General features: G+C 37.3%; 1 protein-coding gene across 1 annotated transcript in view; it reads left to right on the top strand.

Annotated features, from left to right (window-relative positions):
* Positions 1 to 24014, top strand: part of OVCH1 (ovochymase 1) — a 56967-nt gene that overhangs the window by 18624 nt on the left and 14329 nt on the right. The window contains exons 10-18 of the mRNA XM_073020585.1: positions 667 to 800; positions 3276 to 3652; positions 4442 to 4535; positions 5584 to 5712; positions 7789 to 7863; positions 9120 to 9300; positions 15357 to 15429; positions 15871 to 16066; positions 18570 to 18724. Coding sequence (XP_072876686.1) covers positions 667 to 800; positions 3276 to 3652; positions 4442 to 4535; positions 5584 to 5712; positions 7789 to 7863; positions 9120 to 9300; positions 15357 to 15429; positions 15871 to 16066; positions 18570 to 18724 — 1414 coding nt within the window. The remainder of the gene's footprint in view (positions 1 to 666; positions 801 to 3275; positions 3653 to 4441; positions 4536 to 5583; positions 5713 to 7788; positions 7864 to 9119; positions 9301 to 15356; positions 15430 to 15870; positions 16067 to 18569; positions 18725 to 24014) is intronic.

The following is a 24014-nucleotide window of genomic DNA, read 5'->3' as shown; positions in this document are numbered from 1 at the left end:
TTCGAACATGTTAGATTCTAGGTAAGATTGCTTTGCATTCAGGTGAAGGTGAGACATGGAAGAAGCTGGGATTTATGGCCCACTAGGATTTATTTTCTTGAATAATAAATTTATGTATGAAAATAAAGGTAAGGGATTATTTTCGTACTCTCTCAAGTTTAGATATGCTTTTAAAAATGTTAGTAAAAAGTCACAGCTGACCTTACTGGGAGTTAGAGAGATGACATTTTAACTCAGGGACTGTGACTTAGGATGACTTCGGAATATGTGGCTGTTTAAGGTTAGCAAACACTGCATGGTCAATTCATAATTCATGAGAATCATAATTCAACCTCTGGATGAATAGTATGAATTTTAATTAGGTGAATAACTCAGATGAATCTTAGGTTTCTTCAATTTATAGATCAAAATTCTAGCATTTTATAACTAAATGAAATTTGAGGGGTGTTTTCTGGTCATTCTCCAATTAATACTCATCTATTTGTCAGATAAATGTTATCAATTTGAGCACAAATTTTTCTCACAATGTTCCATTGCCTTTTATCTTCTAGTATTCTATAAAATTGTATTGTTGTTGAGTTGTGAGATAAAGCACGGGTGTTAGATTTTATTTATCAAATCTGATTCTGCCATTTGTTATATTTTCTTCACCTTCCCCTATCCCAGCTTATATGTTTGGAAAATAATGGTACCAAAGGATAAAATAATCCTGATAAAATTTACAAGTTTCGACATGGAAAAGCAAGTTGGATGTGATCATGACTATGTATCTTTACAATCAAGCAATGGGGTGCTTATTAGTAAGTATGTTACATTTGTTTTTATTTATCATTTTAGAGTATCTGAAAGGCCAAAGAGATACTAAAGGATGTAAAATAAAATTTCTGGCTGCTCTGCCTATGGAGTAGCCATTATTTAATCCTTTACTTTCCTAATAAACTTGCTTTCACTTTACTTAAAACAATAAAAATAAAAAAATAAAATTTCTTTTATTGTACCAAGGGCAATGATCTCATCTTGCACACTGTTCCCTTCTAGAAGGGTTAAGGGGAGGATAGTAAGAGTGGAGACAGTGGTCAGCACACTGACTATTCTCTTCAGTGTTTTTCTGAATTAGGAGCCAGATCTCACATTCCTCTCTCAAGTTCAGTAACAGTGTTGAATGCAATTGATGTCACAGTTGTCAGAAAACTTCCTTTTGAGGCAATTTTTTAAATTATTTTTATCACAAAAGTGGGCACATGTTTACCAAATTTGATAAATACAGATGAGCCAAAGGAAAAAAATATAAACCATTCATAACCCTGTCACCTAGAGATAATCTCCATTAGCATTCAGAGGTGTATCTATTTACACATACACTTTACAGCACTAAATGCCCACAAGAGAAAGCAGGAAAGATCTAAAATTGACACTCTAACATCGCAATTAAAAGAACTAGAGAAGCAAGAGCAAACACATTCGAAAGCTAGCAGAAGGCAAGAAATAACTAAGATCAGAGCAGAACTGAAGGAGATAGAGACACAAAAAACCCTCCAAAAAATCAATGAATCCAGGAGTTGGTTTTTTGAAAAGATCAACAAAATTGACAGACCACTAGCAAGACTAATAAAGAAGAAAAGAGAGAAGAATCAAATCGACGCAATTAAAAATGATAAAGGGGATATCACCACCGACCCCACAGAAATACAAACTACCATCAGAGAATACTATAAACACCTCTACGCAAATAAACTGGAAAATCTAGAAGAAATGGATAGTTTCCTGGACACTTACACTCTTCCAAGACTAAACCAGGAAGAAGTTGAATCCCTGAATAGACCAATAGCAGGCTCTGAAATTGAGGCAATAATTAATAGCCTACCAACCAAAAAAAGTCCAGGACCAGATGGATTCACAGCTGAATTCTACCAGAGGTACAAGGAGGAGCTGGTACCATTCCTTCTGAAACTATTCCAATCAATAGAAAAAGAGGGAATCCTCCCTAACTCATTTTATGAGGCCAACATCATCCTGATACCAAAGCCTGGCAGAGACACAACAAAAAAAGAGAATTTTAGACCAATATCCCTGATGAACATCGATGCAAAAATCCTCAATAAAATACTGGCAAACCGGATTCAGCAACACATCAAAAAGCTTATCCACCATGATCAAGTGGGCTTCATCCCTGGGATGCAAGGCTGGTTCAACATTCGCAAACCAATAAACATAATCCAGCATATAAACAGAACCAAAGACAAGAACCACATCATTATCTCAATAGATGCAGAAAAGGCTTTTGACAAAATTCAACAGCCCTTCATGCTAAAAACGCTCAATAAATTCGGTATTGATGGAACGTACCTCAAAATAATAAGAGCTATTTATGACAAACCCACAGCCAATATCATACTGAATGGGCAAAAACTGGAAAAATTCCCTTTGAAAACTACACATACACTTTGAACTTTACATTGTTTGATATAATTTCCTTCTCATAACACAAATGATCATTTCATGTCATTCAATTTCTTTTATTGAGTACCTCTTATAAGCTACATAAACATAAGCAATATATCTAACTTTGTTGAAATACTCTGTGTTTCAACCAATCATTTGTTGGAATACTCTGTGTTAACCATGATAGAAGCTCTCTAGAGCTGGTATAGGCCTGGATCTCTAGATCTCTATAAGGTCAATGGTTAGGACAAATGTCTTTTCCACATATTTGACAGGAATCTATAGACAAAGTACTGTACTAGGGGTTATAATATTTATTGTCTAGATTATTTCATGCTCAGGCCTGCTATTTACACAGTAATTATTCTTTCAACCAATCATTTGTTAAAAATTAACTGTATGTGAGATATCATACCAGGTACTGGACATTTTTTGAGAAAAAGCACTCTCTGCCCAAATAAGTTGTAGTTTGAGGTAATCAAAGGTGTGACACAAAGTTGGAAATACCATTAGAACAGGGAATGTGCTGTGCTGATTTAGAAAAGGTAGCTCTTATTTCGAGTGGTTGTCTGGTAGAGTTTATCGGGGAGCTGAATTTTGAGTTAGGCCCTGAAGAATGAGTAGAATTTGGACATGAGAGACTGGGGGGTGAGAAGGCGACTGGAATAGCAAAGTCACTGAAGCAGGGAATGTTGAATGATCAAAGGGCCATTAAATAGTTTAGTGTGTTTAGACCAGAGATCTCACGGAAGATGATGGAAAACAAAACAAACATGGATACGTTTCCACCACTCTTTAGTCATGTTATTTCACTTTCCTTCACTTCTTTTAAGGTAAGGTCTGTGGAAATATATTGCCCTCACCATTGCTGACAGAGACCGGTGAGACCATGGTTCCATTTGTTTCTGATACAGAAGACAGTGGCCGTGGCCTCGAGCTTACCTTTACTGCCATACAGAACTCAGAAGCAGGTGAGTGTTTCAGGTATTTAATTCCCTGCCATTTTCCCTTGATGTGGGTGGGGAAGAGGAGGAGGAAATGCCTTTGGTCATTCTCTTTGAATTTCCCCAATGCTTCCACAGGGTCAGGTTGTGGAAGCGTGGCTATATTGGTAGAAGGGACAAATCACTCCGCCAAGTATCCTGATTTGTGTCCTGGTAACGTAAGGTGTCATCAGTTCATTCGTGCTCCAGAGAAACACATTATAAAGGTAGGCAACTGAGGAATCACTCTACCTCATAGAGGATACAGTTACCTTAGTTAGGCAGAACTTAATTCATCTGGATTGTTAAATTGCTATTTTGACTAGGAGCTTCTTCTAGCCATATGCTTTTTTTTTTTTTTTTTTTTTTTTTTTTTTTTTTTTCTACTCTGAAAAGAGATCTCTCTGTGTGGTTTTGAAAACTTTCAGTGGTTTAAAAGTATATACAATGAAAAGTACGGCTCCTCATCAGATTCCCATTCTACCCCTGGAGACAAACACTGATAACTTACTAGTGTCTTTGGGAGGTATTTTGAGCATTTACTTGTGTGTGTGTGTGTGTGTGTGTGTGTGTGTGTACTTATGCTACTTGGCAATGCCTTGTTCACTGAAAAGTATCTCAAAGATCTTTCCAGATGAGCCCACAGAACTCTTTTTAATAACTGCATAAAATATTGTATGATATTTCAGAACACATCAAACTAGTTCCCTATTAACAGATGTTTATTGAGTTTCCAGTCTTTGGTCATACCAGCTGTGGTGCCATGAATATCTGCCAGTGTCTTTGGACACATGTGGATATGTATAATTCCCAGAAGTAGACTTGCTGGGTCAAAGGGTTTGCACATTTAAACATGATAGTCATTGCCAAATTGCCCTTCAAAGAGACTGCCATTATTTACGCTTCTGTGTGAAAGCATATGAGGATGTGACAAAGAGCCTTTAAATACGCAGAGGTAAACCCTTTAAGCTTCTCTCTTCTCTAACCATTTCCCTGGTTATGTTTCATTTGTACAGTTGACATTTGAGGACTTTACTGTCAAACTTAGTCCAAACTGTATTTATGATGCTGTTGTGATTTATGGTGATTCTGAAGAAAAGCACAAGTTCGGTAGGTAGCCTTCACCCTTCAAATATGAAAGTGTTAGACTAATCAGAGTAGTTGCAACATGGACTGACTTCCTTGGATACCATAGGTAGAGTGGGAATATGAATTTCTTGCTCTGGAAACTCAGAATGCCATACAACTTTAGCTTTAAAACCTATGAGCCAGCAACTAATTTGCATTCCATTTTAATGGAAATGTGCAAAATGTAAAGATTGTTTCAGACTGTATGTAAAGTGAAAAGGCAGTCCCCAGAGAAAGGATAAAATGGTAACAGTGAGTAAATTTTTGGCAGTTGTTTAAGGTAAATTTTAAAGCTTCCTTTATTCTGTATTCCTTCTGTTGCTAATATTTTGATATTTGTGTCCAAGAAAAGTAACCAAAACCTATAATTTCTATGTAGGTATAACAATTAATTTTAAGATTTTTAAAACTTCAAATATACTTTTAGTTGTGACCTAACAATTTGCTGAGTTTGAAGATTTAACGTCCAGCCCTCTAACCACTTTTGTAGGACCTAGTGTCTGTCCTTCAGCTAGATGTTTGTATGGGTTAGAGGCCAGGATTATAGATTGGCTTGGAATATTTATTTAGACATTAAGGGCAGGTTAGTGAGAGCACGATGCCATGATTCTGCAGAACAGTGCTTGTATAGTGTGAGGTTTCCATGAAAGTGACTTCAAGTGTTACCTCTCTTATAAAGTATGCTTATGTCCTGTTTAGAAAAAGGAATATATCAACTTGGGTGGTTTTTTTTCTTATTGTTTTTAACTCACCTCTTCTTATTGTCTTCAAAGTAATAACCAGTTGAGTTTCCGTGCATACTGGAAATCAAATGTCCTTATTTTAGAGCTTTTTCTGTGTAATTGAAATTACAGTGCATTGTTATTGTGAAACTAACATTTAATTCTCACATGAGATGCAAGGGTATGCATACAAATCAAAGCTGGAGAAAACTAAAGTGGTTGATTAGAAAATCGGGTGATTATTTTACTCTGTGTTCTGATTTTTTTAAAATTATAACTATAAATCAAACTTTCCTAAAATTTTTCAGCTAAACTTTGTGGAATGTTGACCATCACTTCAATATTCAGTGCTAGTAACATGATGGTGATTTACTTTAAAAGTGATGGTAAAAATCGTTTGCAAGGCTTCAAAGCTAGATTTACCATTTTGCTCTCAGGTGAGTATAAACACTTGTGGACTTTTGCTTATGAAAATGGTTACAGGGAAGATTATTTAGCCGTGTTTACCTAAATGTAGGATAGCAATCCCGTCCGTCAGCATAACAAAAATGCAGATTTCTGGATCCACCCCCAGAGACCTAGATTCTGTAGATCTGGGATGGGGCCCAGAAATCTGTGCTTTAGGAAGCACCTCAGGTAATGCTCAAGAAATGGCATCCACTGGAGCATAAAGATTCCACATGCCACACTCAGAAAGAAGATAATTAGGATTAAAGAAGGTAATTCAGAAATGAGATTGACTGGCTCTGTTTTACCAAGTTAGGGGGTTTTGAAGAATTAATAGCTATCCTGGCATTCTGAAAGATAAAGTACATGCTACTCAGACAAAAAGAATATCATATGCAAAAACCCTAACAAAAGAGAATGGACAATGTATAAGAAAACTACAAATAACTCAACATGTTTTGAGTTTTGGAGGGAACAGTAGGAAAGGCAGGAGTGAGATTATGTTGAACATGAAGCATTAAATTATAAGTGCCAGAGTGATATGATAGCTAGCTAACATTTGATTATTTGCTCTGTAGCAGGTATTCACTGAGCATTTCACATGCATTACCTCTTTTATTCCTCCTTACATACATAGGAGCTATGTGCATTGCTCTCCTCTCACCAGTGAGGGAACTGAGGCTTTGAGAAGTTAAGTAATGTTCTCAAAGATGCACAGCTGGCAAGAGATGGAGTCAGAACTTGGTCTCTCTGACTCCAGAGTAATCTGGAAGATTATGAATGAACTTATATGCAAGAAAAGTACTAAGAAAATCATTGTAAAGAATTTATTCTATATATATTGTTTTATTATATACACCCTTGTGGGGATGGAATATATGAAGGAAGCCAAGTCTAGTATTGTATTAGTCAGGGTTCTCTTAGAGGGAACACACACACACACACACACACACACACACACATATATATATGTGTGTGTGTGTATGTGTTTATTAAATATTACATCATGTATGTTAATATTTAATATGTATATATGTGTGTGTTTATTAAATATTAACTTACATGATCACATGTAAGTTACATGATCGTGTGTGTGTGTGTGTGTGTGTGTAAGTATTAAGTTACATGATCACAAGGTCCCACAGTAGGCTATCTGCAACCTGAGGAGTAAGGAGAGCCAGTCCGAGTCCCAAAACTGAAGAACTTGTAGTCCAATGTTCTAGGGCTGGAAGCATCCAGCATGGAAGAAAGATGTAGGCTGGGAGGCTAGGCCCATCTCTCTTTACATGTTTTTCTGCCTGCTTTATATTAGCTGGAAGCTGATTAGATTGTGCCCACCAGATTAAAGGTGGATCTGCCTTCCCCAGCCCACTGACTCAAATGTTAAATTCTTTTGGCAACACCCACACAGACACACCCAGGATTAATACTTTGTATCCCTCAATCCAATCCAGTTGATACTCAGTATTAACCGTCACAAATATGATTTTCAGGATCGTAGCTGGAATGGTGAGGTGAATGGTAGAAGCCACTAGATGATAGAGAAATGTAAGAACAAGACTATATTGACTCTTAAAATCACTTGGTTCAATTTAAGACATGTAGATATTAGCTTGTGGGAAATCCAGGTGGGGATATCTAAAAGTCTTAGGTCTAGGATTCAGGAAACAGATTAAGATTGAAGGAGAAATTTAGAAGTCATCTACATGTAGATGAATAAAAATAGAGTAATGAAAATTACCTTGGCAATGTATTTTCAGGCTAAACAATGAGATCCTGAAAAAAAGACATATTGAAAACAGACAGCCATCAATATATAAGGAAAACCTTGAGATTAACATCAAGAAACCAAGGAAGGAAGAAGTACTTAAAAGAGCCAGATGCAACAGGGATATTAAGAGATATACAAGAAATCACATTTCTGGGATCTGGCATCTAGTGTATGAATGGTTGTGTTAGTGAGATCTACAGTAGAATAATTTTATGATTTACCAGGGTAAGCAAGTGGGGTCAATTAGTGCAACTTCTCTAATTACTTTCAATTAAAATTTTATTTTCTTCTACAGAGTCTTTAAACAAAATTGAACCAACGTTACCTCCCCAAAACAATCCTGTATCTACTGTAAAAGCTATTCTGCATGGTGAGTTGACGACACGTTATTACTATCTGTTTAATCTTGTTTCTTCATTAACTAGATGTCTCTTCTGAAAGTCCTTATCTTACATTTGCTATAACTCCACAGTGAAGAAGAATAAGTCTTGTATTTAGGTCCATAAAATGTCCAGAGTCCTATTTGGATTTATAGTTAGACTTATAAGTAGAGGAAAGAACAAATAAGCTTTAGTTTAGGAAGAAAAGGGTATAAAGCAATGTTTTGTCCTCGTCTATTCCTCTACAAACTTAATATCTAAAATGACTTCTATAGTCAGTGTGGGGCAAAGGGAGAAAACAAAGGTTTTTTAATTTTAAATTCACATTGGCATCTTTTAATTTTCTTATGCTCTAAGGCGTCTGGGTAAATACTATGATCCTTCATTGTTCCACATGCATGTATTGAATATGTTTAAGTTGACGGACTGGAATAGAAAGTTGCATAAGGAGCTATCAGAGAAAAAAATATCTGCCTCTTGCTGGAGGGTTGGAGAAGGCTTCCTGGAGGTTAGCACTTGGGCTATGGGTCTCACCAGCTCCTGATAAGAGAACAGCATTTAGACACCTGAGCAAATTTGATATGTTTGAGGATTAGTATATGGATTCATACTGTGAGAATGAGAACTAAAACAAGAAGATATAATGAAGAATCTTATGTACTCTCCTAACAAACTTGAAACTTTCCTACTAGAATATAAGTTCCATGAGGGCCAGTATTTGTATCATCTGTTCTATTCCACCAATAATATATCACCAATGTCTAGAACAGTGCCTAGCAAACGGCAAGCACTAAATAAATTTTGCTAGATGAATAAATAAAATTCTGTAGGCCAGTCCCTAAAATTCTGGCTGCCTAGCATAGTCACCTGGGCAGGCTTCTTAAAATCAGATTTTTCATACAAAAAACTAGCCAGGCGAGGTGGCGGGTGCCTCTAGTCCCAGCTACTTAGGAGGCTGAGGCAGGAGAATGGCGTAAACCCGGGAGGCGGAGCTTGCAGTGAGCTGAGATCCGGCCACTGCACTCCAGCCTGGGCGACAGAGCAAGACTCCGTATCAAAAAAAAAAAAAAAAAAAAAAAAAAAAAAAAAATCAGATTTTTCAGAGGTGAGTTTCGGGAGTCAATATTATTATTAAGCCTATCTGATGTTTGAGAATCACTACTGTTAACTATGGCAAGCTATTGGAGGAATGTGTTCTAAATTACTGCAACCTTGTGGGTCACTGATTTCATCTTCTTTACTGTAGATGTCTGTGGCATCCCTCCATTTAGTCCCCAGTGGCTTTCCAGAAGAATCGCAGGAGGGGAAGAAGCCTGCCCCCACTGTTGGCCGTGGCAAGTGGGTCTGAGGTTTCTAGGCGATTACCAATGTGGAGGTGCCATCATCAACCCAATGTGGATTCTGACCGCAGCCCACTGTGTGCAATCGTGAGTGAAACTGGTATTTTACCAACGTATTTAGCACATGCATTTATAAGTAATGCCTAGGACACAAGGCTGACTACTAAGATCATCCAGACTAATTCTAAAACGAAAATCTTCTTTTAGTGTTTCTTCTGCATAGCCATCTAGCTTATATTTAAACAATGTCAGTGAAGGAAAAGTTAATCAAATCTTGACTGCTCATCCCATTTAAAGAGATCTCTTATTATGTAGAGTCTCCTTCCCAATTGCAGAAATCCATTGGTCTAAATGTACTGTAGTTCCAAAACTAAGTTGGGTTCTTCTTTCACGTGATAGTTCTTTCTATATTTGAAGACTCCTCTCACATTCCCATTTAGCTTAATCTTTAAGCTAAGTGCTCATGGTTCCACTGTTGGTTGTTAGTAATTCCAGATGCCTTACCACACAAGCCACCTTCCACTGGATTGGTTTAGGGTTGTTCCTTTGCAAATATGGATCATGTCAGTGGACAGCACAATAGAATAACCTACCACCTTGATTATTGCACTATTGGGGAACTAAACTTTTGGTTAATTTTTAAATGTTCTTAAATTGTGAAGTCTTCCATTATATGAAATAATATACATAATATATTTGTAGTTTAAAGAATAGATATTAATGTTAAATGAACATTTGTATTGCCAGCATCCAGTTTAGGAAGAATCTTTATACTTACCTTTCAAGACCCCGTAGAATCCCTCTCAAGAAATACTATGCTAAATTTACAAGGAAAAAAACTAACAACCCTATCAAAAAGTGGGCAAAGGATATGAACAGACAATTCTTAAAAGACATTTATGTGGCCAACAAATATATGAAAAAGAGCTCAATATCACTGGTCATTAGAGAAATGCAAATCAAAACCACAATGAGATACCATCTCACACCCATCAGAATGACAATTATTAAAAAGTCAGGAAACAACAGATGCTGGAGAGGAAGTGGAGAAATAGAAACGCTTTTACACTGTTGGTGGGAGTGTAAATTAGTTCAACCATTGTGGAAGACAGCGTGGCAATTCCTCAAGGATCTAGAACCAGAAATACCATTTGACCCAGCAATCCCATTACTGGGTATATACACAGAGGATTATAAATCATTCTACTATAAAGACACATACACACATACGTTTATTGTAGCACTATTCACAATAGCAAAGACTTGGAACCAACCCAAATTTCCATCAATGATGCACTGGTTAAAGAAAATGTGGCACATACATACCGTGAAATACTATGCAGCCACAAAAAAGAATGAGATCATCTCCTTTGCAGGGACATGGATAAAGCTGGAAGCCATCATTCTTAGCAAACTAATGCAGGAACAGAAAACCAAACAATGCTTGTTCTCATTCATAAGTGGGAGTTGAACAATGAGAACACATGGACACAGGGAGGGGAAAAACACAGGGGGTGGGAGACAAGGGGAAGGAGAGCATTCGGACAAATACCTAATGCATGTGGGGCTTAAAACCTAGATGATGGGTTGATAAGTGCAGCAAACCACCGTGGCACATGTATACCTATATAACAAACCTGCAGATTCTGCACATATATCCCAGAACTTAAAATTTTTAAAAAAACAAAAGAGAAAAAAATGCTATGCTAAATTTCTTACATGCTGTATTCATACCTTTGCTTTTGGGGGATTTCAATATATATGTATCCCCAAAACAGTATGTCATTTGGTTTTTCTTGGTTTTGATCTTTATGTAACAGAACTGCAGTTTATATTCTTGTGTCTTACTTCATCTCCATAATACCTTGTATAGATGAAGCCATGTGACTGTGTATAATTGTAATTTGTTTTCGATCCAGACTAGTTAAAGCCATCCCTTGTTCTGGGCATTGGTGTTTTTGAAAAGCTTCCCAAATGACTCTACTGTGCAGAGGGTCAAGAACCACTCCCTGCCTCCCAGACCCCATCTTTTTTTGAGAACAGGTCTCTCTCTCTCACAGACTGGAGTGTAGTAGCGTGATCATAGCTCACTCTAGTCTTACCTCTTGGGTTCAAGGGATCCTCCCACCTCAGCCTTCTGAGCAGCTGGGACTACAGACACATGCCACCATGCCCGATTTTTGTTTGTTTGTTTTGGTTGCTGTTGTTGTTGTTTTGGGCTTTTTTGTAGACACGGGGTCTTGCTATGTTGTACAGACTGGTCTTGAACTCTTGGGATCAAGTAATCCTCCCACTTTGGCCTCCCAAAGTGCTGGGATTACATGTGTTGCCCACTATGTCCCGCGTCCCTGACCCCTTCTTGATCAGTTCCCTGCTTGCTCCCAGTAGGCCAGCCTCATGGGCCTTTCTGTTGCTCAGATATGCTGAGCTTGTTCCTGTCTCAAGATCATTGTAGTTGCTGCTTCAGGACAGCTCATTATGTTTAGTTGTCAAGTCTCCTCAGGCTGTTCCTGGCTGTAAACTTCTAAGACTTTCCTTGGTCATTTTGAGGAGTTCTCATCTGTTTTTTTTTGTAGAACGTCCCTCAGTTTAGTTTGTCTGACAATTTTGTCAAGGTTTTACTAGGGTTATGGATTTGGGGGAGGAAGACCACAGAAGTAGCATACTATTCTTATCATATATCAAGGGTACATACAGTCAACATGACTTATCACTGATGTTAACCTTGACCATCTGGCCGAGGTAGTGTTTACCAGGTTTCTCTAATGTAAAGTTACATTTTTCCCCCTTTCCATACTTACTCTTCGGAAACAAGTCAGTAAAGGTAGCCCACGTTCAAATTATTCCAGCTTTGGCCATTGTGAGCTCTTTCAGAGGTAGAGACCAGCCTTTGGCTTCTGTCTCTTTGATACTCCCTCATATTTTGTAACACTGCAAGATACTCCAGGTCTGTCATATGTATTTCCTTCTCAGTTCCTGCACCAGCCATTTCTCCAAGGGGCCCTGGTTCATTTTATTGGAGAATGGTATGACAAATCATGATCTGATGCTGGGCATACCAGTTGCTAGTAGCACATTGTTGGTTCTAGGCCTTCTCAGCTGATAGAGCTAGAAAATATAGGTATGTATACTAACCCATGTATATAAATATATCTATCTGTATCTATTATCAAGCTAAACATGGGTTCATACAATATTTTCAACTCTAATTCAGTACCACCTGCTTTTGTCTAGGCCTTCTCTCCCTTACAGAAGCCTATTTATTTTTTAAGAATTCTATCAAAGTGCATTGAATGTACCATGGAAAAGATGCTTCAAGAGTAGCTGATTAATTTGTTAAAATTAATGTATTAGAAAAGAAAATATTAGTATTGAGTACAGAGACACAGAAAAAGTTTTGGCAGATTCCCTTTTCAAATTACATGGTCTATTCTGAAATTTATGTGATGAGCCATGTCGCCTTGCCGCAAGATACAGAATGTAACAAACCTATTCTTCCCAAGATAGATATTCCATGTGATGAATCAATTGAAATTAATAAACAGCTGTAAATGTTTGTGAGCCACTTGTTAGCCACAAAAAGAATTTGTATTTAATTTCATTTGTGACTTCTTAATTTCTTTAAATACATGTATTATAATAGTAATGTTTTTTGGGGAAAAGGCGGTTAGAGAAGATTATCAAGTAAGAGCTTAAACTACCCTCTCCATTTATCTAACACACTCTTTTTCTCTAGACATCATCAATGTTAAGAATGTTTCAATTGTCTGATTTTCTACTAATATTTAAACATACACATATATATTTTATAGTATTTGTATATATCACATTTTTGGCACATAACATTATATCTTACATTTATAGTGGTATGGTAAATGTCTATGTGCCATATTTTTTAATAGTTCACAGTTGCCTAAGTTATTTGACCAGTGAAATGTCGTTTTAAATCTCATCCTTGAAGTCTGTGGATCTTTATACCAGGAGTGTACTAATATGCTGGTGTAACAAAAACCCTATGGCCTACACGTCCCTGCCTTTTAGCTTCCCTGGCACTGGTTGACCCTAGTATTAATTCTCAAACTTCAACGTACTCCAGAATCACCTGGAGAGCTTCTGATTCTTTAAGTCTGGTGCGAGGCCTGAGCATTTCCTGATAGTGGTGTTCTACACTTAGGAAAATTTGGTGTTCTCATCTTGTTAATTCCACACAGGATTTTGTGCTCACTGGGACTTTTAACTTACTTTTGGAGACCAAGCTCACTTTGCAATTATATATGTGAATCTTTTGTCTAAAATTTAAATCAGCTACTGAAACTTCAGTGACTTACTTTCTGTGATCAAATCAGGTGGCTCTTCTTCCACAGCAGTAAGTGACACATGCTCCATTGCTGGGTTGGGGATAAGATCCTAAGACAATAAGAAATGAAATTTTATATGGGAGATGGGGAAGAAAACGTGAAGAAATCCATCAATTGATACCTTGAGCTATTTTCCCGCTATTGGAAAAATCTCAAGCTTTGTGGTATCATAAAGTGTATGTGGCTTTGTCGTGCTTTTTTTGCAGTGTTCTCCATTAAACTGAAGGATATTTGATGACTGTACATGCAAAACATCACAAGAAACTGTGGTCTACATTATCAACTCTACCATCATTTTTATTACTTCATTGTATTATATACACTCTATTCTATATAAAGATATGGAGTAGATTTAAGAAGTTTCTTCACTACTAAGTACTTATTTAGAGGGTGACTTTGAAAAAGTTTAATCCTTTCTTTAGCATGCATGGCAGATAATAGGAATGATAATGGCTACCATTATGGAGTCATTACCATCTACCAGGTACTTGCCAAGTACTTCACTTGAGTTAGCTCCCTTAATAAAGGCATGTTGAAACACATGAGCAAGTTAAACCCATTATGCAAGGAATTGAAATGAGCATGGTTATGACTGGGGAGAAGATGCCTACTTGCATTAAGAATCTCTACCTTTGAATAAGGTATATTGAGAAATAATTTCAGTAACTTTACTTTTCCTGAAGAAACAGTGTTAAAAAAAAAATGGAAGAATTAGTCTCCAAGTAGAAGTGACAGTATAGTGGTTCCAGTAGAGGGACTCTTTCCTCAGACAGTTTTTAAGCTGGAGATTTTGATATGGTAAATTAATGGATATTGATTCAAACTTCTTAACATCATTTTGAGGTACATCAGAAGTATACAGAACTTTTCACACAATGAACACCCATGTAACCGACACCCAGATCGAGAAACAAAATACTACATTAACTAGTACCCAGCAGTCGCCCTTGTGCCTCTTCCAGTCATCATTCCCCTAAAAGTAATCAGCATTCTGATTTCTAACGCAATAGTTGAATTTTGCCAATTTTCAAACTGATGAATTCCTTTGAACTTTAGTTTCATAACTCTGATTTAACAAAAAATGGAAATCTGAGATACTATCCAGTGAGATCATAATTTGGCAATATTGAACAGTAAAATATAGACCAAAAGCTACCTTGTCACAGGTGTAATTTTTTAAACATATTCTTAATATCACTGTGAAATAAAGCTTTAACTATTTTCATTTTTCCTCCTTGACCTAAAAAAGGCTTTGGTAATATTTGGCAAGGTTTCCAATGACACTTTATGATCAAAAGAAAGGGGCAGGATACATGATCAAGAGCTCTTCTTCACATAGATCAGAAGGCACGATATGCCTTCCCGGGGAGGGAGATCGCAAAAGCAATCGGACAGGGGACTGTTGCCTCGCTGAACTGAGCAGTGCATGTTAGTAGGGCCAGATGATGGCAGGGTGGTTTCCCTCATGCTGTTCTCCTGATAGTGAGTTCTCACAAGATCTGATGGTTTAAAAGCGTGTGGCTTCCTTTGGTCTCTCTCTTCTGCTTTGCCGTGATAAGATGAGCTTGCCTCCCCTTTGCCTTCCACCATGATTGTTAAGTTTCCTGAGGCCTCCTCAGCCATGCAGAACTGTAAGTCAATTAAATCTCTTTTCTTCACAAACCTCTTTTCTTCAGAAAGTCTTCAAAAGACTTTATAGTCTCAGGTAGTCTTTTATAGCAGTGTGAGAATGAACTGTTACAAACGTGTTTTCATGTCAAACTTTCACTGTTCTTCTGTCTCCAGGAAGAATAATCCACTCTCCTGGACCATTATTGCTGGGGACCATGACAGAAACCTGAAGGAATCAACAGAGCAGGTGAAAAAATGTTTTTACAGGTCATTCTGCCTGTACTGTAAATGTTGTCACATGCCAAGGAATACCTTTAGCTAAAATATGTAATTGGTTATTAATCTCCTAGGGTCCTTTTACACTTATCATTTATACCCACATTTAAAAATGTAATTTGAAATTACATTTTCACTTGAGAATTACACGAAGTAGGTCGGAATTGCAAATTTAGGCCCAAGGACACCGGTTTTCAAAGCTTTGTTTCTCCAGCACCACCTTTATCCAGAAGGTGGTTCACAGCCTCCTGCAAATTATAAACCAAGATTGCTCTTTTATATTTAATACAAAGTCTTCTTCATTGCTTAGGTACGTAAGTGCAGAGATTTAAGATTATTTTGGACCATCAGCAAGGAAGTAGCTGACTTTCACTTTCTTACCTTGTAATTTGCTTACCTGCCACTGATACAGGTGAGAAGGGCCAAACACATAATGGCGCATGAAGACTTTAACACACTAAGTTATGACTCTGACATTGCCCTAATACAACTAAGCTCTCCTCTGGAGTACAGCTCGGCAGTAAGGCCGGTATGTCTCCCACACAGCACAGAGCCTCCGTTTTCCTCAGAGATCTGTGCTGTGACCGGATGGGGAAGCATCAGTGGAGGTAAGCATTTTTTGTTTCTTAAACATGAATGCCAGTTGTTATTTTTGAAAATAGGTCGTGTAAATGATATCAAGCAGCATCCGCTTCAGCCCCTCTTCTTTCTAAAAGATAGACACCACGTTTTATTTAGCTGTAATAGATCAGCAAGTAAATAGAGAATGAGCTATTTAAAACTTTTCCTTCAGGGTAACTTAGATTATAAATAGGCTAGATTAGCAGTCAACAAATCTTTACTGTAATGGGCCAGATAATAATCCTTTTAGGCTTTACAGGTCATCTGGTCTCTATCACAACTATTCAAGTCTACCGTTATAGCATAAAGCAGCCATTGGCGGTATGTAACAGAATGGGTTCCAACAGAACTTAATTTATAAAATGTGTATTTCATTTAATGTGTGTGTGCCATGAAATACTGTTCTTTGGATTTTTTTTTAGCCACCTAAAAATGTACAAACCATTCTTATCTCATGGATTGTGCCCATGTTTGGGGGTGGCACAGAATTTATCCACTGGCTGTCGTGTGCTCACCCCTGGCTACGGTATAGAACTCTTAAACGCTTAGTAACACAGTGAAAGATTGGAATGGGTTGATATTTGTTTTGTGCTTCTTATACCATAAGATCATTTTCTTTGTATATTTCCTTTCTGTATGTCATTTATTTGGAATCTGTGAGCTTGAAGGAGAAGGGAATTTATATTTGACTGCTTACAGTGTTGATATTCACTGCTTACTGTGCTACCTGAAGCCAAATTGCACTTTCATAAAAACCTTCACACCCAACACATGAGGAGCTTTTACCATCCGCATTTTACAAATAAGGAGGTCGCAACCCGAAGATTTAAGTAACTTGCTAAGATCCCATAACTAATAAATATCAAAGTGAGGATTTAAGATCGGTGTGGCTCAGCTTATCATCATTCCTTAATGGCTTCTCATTACACATACAATCAAATCTGAACTCCTTAGCCTAGCTTGGAAAGCTCTGTGTGATTGGGCCTCTCCACTTATCTCTTCCACATAATTTCCCTCTTTTTTTCTTGTGGTTAACCTTCAGATACCGTGGCCTTTCTCCTTTCGCCTAAACACCAAGCTTGCTCTGCTTTCTGAAGTTCCTCGTTTTGTGTCCTTCTACTTGGAGCACTCTTATTACAATCTTGTCACATCTGCCTGCTCATTATTGCATTTTCAACCAAAATATCACTTCCTTTCTTGGCCCACATTGCTGCAGCAGGACAGGCTTCCGGTCACATTCCGCACTACCTGGTTTTATCCTCTTCCTCTCACTGCACGTTAATGTATTTGGCATGATTTCATGCAGTCATCTTCTACATCTCATCTACTAGACTGAGAACCTCTTGGAGGCAGATCTGTCATTGAGCACTCTCTCCCCAAGGCTAGAAGCCTACATGGCATTCAGTAAATATTTCTTGGCTTACCAGTTTCAAAGCCCTTGAATAAATGTGCCTGCTCTCTAATACCTTTGACCTTTGCCAATTCCATGACTACCAGGCAACTGAGAGGTAGTTAGTTTTACAAAAGGTGAATTCATTCTTTCCAGCTAGGAGAGGAAATGAATCTTGATTCCTGGGATATGGTCAGTAACACTAAGGGAGATGGTCCCCGAGAAGAGGAGTTTTAGTATATTAAGAAGAATGCAAGATTCAGAGTTGAACTTAGGCTTGATTCTAGTTCTGTCCCATAAGAGCTGTGAGATCAAATTTTCAGAGGTCTGGCTTTTTCTTATGTGAGATCAGTGTGATTAACCTGATCTCACATATGAAAAATGGTGTTGTATTAAGTTGGAATAAAACTCTTTATAAATATTAAGATACTATATAAATGTAAAGTACATGCTATTAATATTGCCCCAAAAGGTATAGGGCTATAAAATATTAAACTTAAAAAAATTGGTCATAAATCTAAAATGATAGGATGAGTCATGCAAAATACATGTTAACATAGGCCTGCCTAGGGATCAAATATGAAAATAAATTATTTGTGTTTTCATTAATTGGAGGTGCGATTAGGCTTCAATGACAGTAGATGAAAAACAGGATTATGATTTTTGTTTATATTTGGAAATCATATAAGCATATTATTTGTAAGCAATTATATATTTATGTATATATATAACCATATATATTTGTAATTGTATAAGTCATATATGACACCAATTCATATCATGCTGAATTTTTCTTCCTGAATTCTTATGCAGAAATACTTGATACACTAACGTTTAAATTGAAAATAAGCTAGGAAAAAAGTGTTTCTGGTTTTATTATCCTGCCAGTGGCCTCTCTTTACAAAAATGCCAAATTGGGACATGAAGATATGTCACATGAAACACTTGTATTTTTTAACTTCAGTATTCTACATCAGCTCAGGCCAAACTAAATGACTTCAGCTATGTTGGTACAGAGCTAAGTCTGAACTCAAATACATTTCTAATATCACTTGCTGCTTGCTTCATCATCGAGCTCTCTCTGAATGTTTCTTCAATAGATGGTGGCTTAGCAAGTCGCCTACAGCAGATTCAAGTGCATGTGTTAGAAAGAGAGGTCTGTGAACACACTTACTATTCGGCCCATCCAGGAGGGATCACGGAGAAGATGATCTGTGCTGGCTTTGCAGCATCTGGAGACAAAGATTTCTGTCAGGTGAGTGGATTCTGGTTTTATACAGGAAGATGGAAAATTGCCGTCTGCTGGAGAGTTTCTATAGACAGGAGAAACCACTGCTGAAGCCACCAACTTGTCATGTGCTTCAATATCATATCCCTGCATGAAGACCAGTGGGGCAACAGAAGTAATAAGTTAATTAATCCGAATTTGCTGAGATGTCAGAGAGTGACTGGAAGCAGCTGTACAGCAAGAAAGGCCGGTGGGTTCATAGAGGAGCTGGTGAGAAGGTAGGAAATAGCAGAGCCTCTCAGCAGGCCTGAGCAAGGGAAGATGTATTCAGGTATACTTAAAGCTTTCAGAAAAGGAAAAACAAAGGTTCTAAACTTATGTGTCCTATATATGACTTAAAAGTTTTATTCGTTTATATTATCATTAATCTCTGTACTCTCACTTAATTTTTCCACCACAAAATAAAATAATCACAAAGATGTCTATTGTATAAACTTGATATTGGCAAGTTCATGATTAACTAAGGAAAACACAGAATGTGAATGAATAGATTGTAGAATGCCAGCTTTAACATTCACAAAGTCAATGGAAGAATGTGACTTTAGATATACATACAACCGAAGAGTTTCTAACACTCCATGTGCCCACCTCCAATCCCTGGTTTGGATTTGAGGCTACCCACGTAAGGGAAAGTTTGGGTCCCTAGGGCACCCCAAATTCTCCAGACTTATCACTCCTACTGATCTGGCATAGAGAGGAAAGAAAGAATGAATCTTGTTCCTGCAGCTCTTTGATAGTTTTCCCCAGCACTCAGTGAAGAAACATGCAGCAATAGATTTCACCTCCATGAGGGAGAAACAACTGGGCATTTATCTAGGTGGACGTCCTTCCATGTGAAAATATGAGAGAGGGAATGAAGTCCCCTTTAACACTGAATATAAATTTATTGTCATTAACCCCTTCCTTTTATAGCATCAAGCGCTGCTTAAATTCTGTTTTAATTTTGCATATATTTATTTGCATTTCCCAGAAGCAGACCCTGAGATAAGGATTCAGGTGCAACGGTCTGTTTTAGGAATCATAGATATCACTGGTAGGAAAGGGAGGTGATGGTACAGGGAAGGGAAGGCAGCCAATCTAGGATGCATTATTAAGCCACCTGCCATAGTGAGGGCCTAAAGCTTAATCCTGCAGGAAACTCAGGGCAGTGATGCTAAATACACGTGATGGATTTATCCATCTGAGGGGCGAGGGAGCTGGGATATTTATGTACTACCTTCCCTGGAGCCATAGTTTGAGTGCTGCTGTGGGAAAGGGCTGTTAATCCCTCAGCACTTCCCATACTTTAGAGTTGCCTCCTGGGTGGAGTGGAGAGTGGGGAAGACCCCAGACACAGATCCAGGACATGGGCTGGAAGATGTGAGGATTACAGAAAGTGCACTCCTGCTGTCTGCTAGACTACATAAATGTTATCTGATAAAAATCACAAAAGTACTCTGAATTAATGTGTTCATTCTTCCCCTCAGTCTATTGCAGGATTTCAGGGATGGCTTTTCTTTCTTCAACAAGAAGATCACAAGTAATTATGTTGTCTTTTACATATTTGACAGCATCTAACATTACAGGGTGAGCTTATTTTGTGTGGAAAGAAAAGAACTAGAGAGGGTCTTAGAAAGGTCCATGTCACAGGTGACCTAAGTATCATGATCTCAGTTGGCACTTATGTTTTCAGTTATATACAACTGTCACTTTGACTGCAGCATGACCAAATGTACTGCCCATATATAGGAGGAAAACTAGAAGTTGAGGTTCTGATAAATATGGCTAGCTTTCTATTACAAAGAACACTGAATTACTAAAAGGGTGACTTTAGAAACATGCTTTGACAAAATAGTCTCTAATACTTCTGTCAGGTAATTGATTTTTATTCTCCTGTGTATACTTAGAGGTAATAGACCTGCTAATGAGCTTTCTCATCCAGGAAGGTGGAAATAACAATATTGGTATGCAGAGACATGCGGTTTTCAGATATGCAATGTAGTATCCTGTTGTTCTTTGCTAACTGGATTTCAGATTTTTTTATTCTAAGTTATTTTTCAGTGTTTAATTTTGTGGTTATATAGTAGGTGTATGTATTTATGGGGGACATGAGATTTTGATACAGGCATACAAGGAATAATCACCTCAGGGTAAATGGGGTATCCATCACTTCAAGCATTTATAATTTGTGTTACAAACAATCCAATCACATTGTTTTAGTGATTTTTAAATGCACAATTAAATTATTATTGACTGTAGTTACCCTGTTGTGCTATCAAATACTATTTTTTTCATTCTATTTTTTGTACCCATTAATTATTCGCACTTCCCCTAGACTCAGTCACTACACTTCCCAGCCTCTGGTAACCATCCTTCTATACTCTATCCCCATGAGTTACATTGTTTTGATTTTTAGCTCCTACAAATAAATGAGAACAGGCGAAGTTTGTCTTTCTGTGCCTGGCTTATTTAACTTCACATAATGACCTCCAGCTCCATTCACGTTGTTGCAAATGGTAGGATCTCATTCTTTTGTATGGCTGAGTAGTACTCCATTGTGAACATGTACCACATTTTCTTTATCCATTCATCTGTTGATGGACACTTAGGCTGCTTCCAAATCTTGGCTATTGTGAATAGTGTTGCAGTAGACATGGGAGTGCAGATAACCTTTCAATATCTTGATTTCCTTTCTTTTGGGTATATACCTGGGAGTGGGATTGCTAGATCAATGGTATTTCTATTATTTTTTGAGGAATGTCCATACTATTCTGTGTAGTGGTTGTACTAATTGATGTTCTCATCAATAATGTACATGGGTTCCCTTTTTCTCCACATCCCTGTAAGCATTTGTTATTGCCTGTCTTTTGGATAAAAGCCACTTTAACTAGGGTGAGATGATATCTCATTGTAGTTTTGATTTGCATTTCTCTGATCAGTGATGTTGAGCACCTTTTCATATACCTGTTTGCCGTTTGTATGTCTTCTTTTGAGAAATGTCTATTCAGATCTTTTGTCCATTTTTAAAATCAGATTATTAGATTTTTTTCTATAGAGTTATTTGAGCTCCTTAAATATTCTGGTTGTTAATCTCTCGCCAGATGGGTACTTTGCAGAAATTTTCTCCCATTCTGTGAGTTGTGTCTTGGCTTTGTTTTCTTTGCAGTGCAGAAGACTTTTAACATGATGTGATCTTATTTGTCCATTTTTGCTTTGGTTACCTGTGCTTGTGGGGTATTACTAAAGAAATCTTTGTTCAGTCCAGTGTCCTGGAAAGTTTCCTCAGTGTTTTTTAAATTAATTTCATAGTTTTAGGTCTTAGATTTGAGTCTTTAATGCATTTTGATTTGACTTTTGCAAATGGTGAGAAATAAGGATCTACTTTCATTCTTCTGTATAAGGACATCCAATTTTCCCAGCACAATTTATCAAAGCAACTGTCCTTTCCCCAATGTATTTTTTTTTTTTTTTTGCACCTTTGTCAAAAATGACTTCAATGTAGATGTATGGATTTTTTCTGGGTTTTCTATTCTGTTCCATTGTTCTATGAGTCTGTTTTTATGACAGTATTGTGCTGTTTTGGTTACTATAGCTTTGTAGTATAATTTAAAGTCAGGTAATGTGATCCTTCCAATTCTGTTCTTTTTGCTCAGGATGGCTTGGCTGTTCTGAGTCTTTTGTGGTTCCACATACATTTTATGATTATTTTTTCTGTTTCTGTGAAGAATGTCATTGGTATTTTTTCTAACTTATTTTCCTCTACAAAGTACAGATCTCTCTTCACAGAATAATGTATGTCCTCAGCCACATTGATTGCCTTCTAACCTTCCAACTGGCCATGTCTTGCCTTAAAGCCTTAGCCCAGATGTGTCTTTTGCATAAAATGTTGTTCCTCCAGGTTTTTGGAAAGCTGGCTTCTTCTCATCCTTTATGTATCAGCTCAGATGTTATTGAAACTGCATACACATACATGTGCATGTAAGCACATATTAACCTACCTTTATTCTCTACCATTCACTCTGAGTATTTCTTTTGTAGCTACTATTAGCATCTTATTTGTTTATACTCTGTTTTACTCAGTATGTCTGACTCACAGTAGGCATTGAATAATTTTTTAATTAAAAAAATTCATTTGTGGCTAGGCACGGTGGCTCACGCCTGTAACCCCAGCACTTTGGGAGGCTGAGGCAGGTGGATCATGAGGTCAGGAGATCGAGACCATCCTGGCCAACATGGTGATACCCTGTCTCTACTAAAAATACAAAAAATTAGCTGGGCTTGAGGGCGAGTGCCTATAGTCCCAGCTACTTGGGAGGTTGAGTCAGGAAAATCGCTTGAACCCAGGAGGCGGAGCTTGCAGTGAGCCAAGACTGCACTACTGCACTCCAGTCCGGGCAACAGAGCAAGACTCCGTCTCACCAAAAAAAAAAAAAAAAAAAAATTCATTTGTTTGCTGAATATTTACTATGGACTAGACCATATGATGGGCGCTGGCAAAAATAGATAAATTGGACAGGTTCCCTGTATCGTGGAATGTTTGTGATTGCCTGAAAAATTATGTATTGGCTATGTGTTGGTACTGAAAAAAAATCAATGATTTAAAATAAAACACTTGACTGGATACATCAGACCATTGTCCAACTGGAAAGGGGTCTTAAGTATAATTGTTACGTGAAAAAATTAGGCCCAGAGGAAAGGTTAATTGTTCTACATTACAGACTAGTAACTGTATCTCTTTTTTCCCAAGTTAAGGTTTCTTCTGTTAAATTCTTTATGTAAAATAGATATTTCAAATAGGTACCATCAATTTATGTGCCATCAAATATGTGCACAATTTATCTAACAAGAAGACAAATAAATAATTTGGTCCTAAATACATTTGTGTCCATCCACTTCCTGCAAAAGACTTGATTAAAAATTGGAAAGCCTACCCTAAAAAGATGAAAATCCTATGTATTAAGACTTGCTTTGATACACCTAGTTTATAAAATTTCACTGTAAATTAAGCAAATGTTTATTTAGCATGTATTATGTGCTGAGTATTGTGGTAGGTTTCCTAGGATACAAAGTTGAATCAGATGCAGTGCTTACCCTCAAATGGGGCACATGTTGTAAATAGAAAGAGACATAAACAAGGGCACATATTGGGCACTGCCATTGATTTTCACATTGCACCTCAAGAGACATGTAGAAGAAGTTAGTGCTAATTAATAGATAAATGCGTGTGATGTACATATTTTGGTTCCCTTAATAACAATACCACTGTTGATTTTCTTCA

Source organism: Chlorocebus sabaeus, chromosome 11 (genome assembly GCF_047675955.1).
Source record: "Chlorocebus sabaeus isolate Y175 chromosome 11, mChlSab1.0.hap1, whole genome shotgun sequence".
NCBI classification, from domain to species: Eukaryota; Metazoa; Chordata; class Mammalia; order Primates; family Cercopithecidae; genus Chlorocebus; species Chlorocebus sabaeus.
Note: the sequence above shows the minus strand (reverse complement) of the source record. Positions and strands in the feature narration are given on the sequence as shown.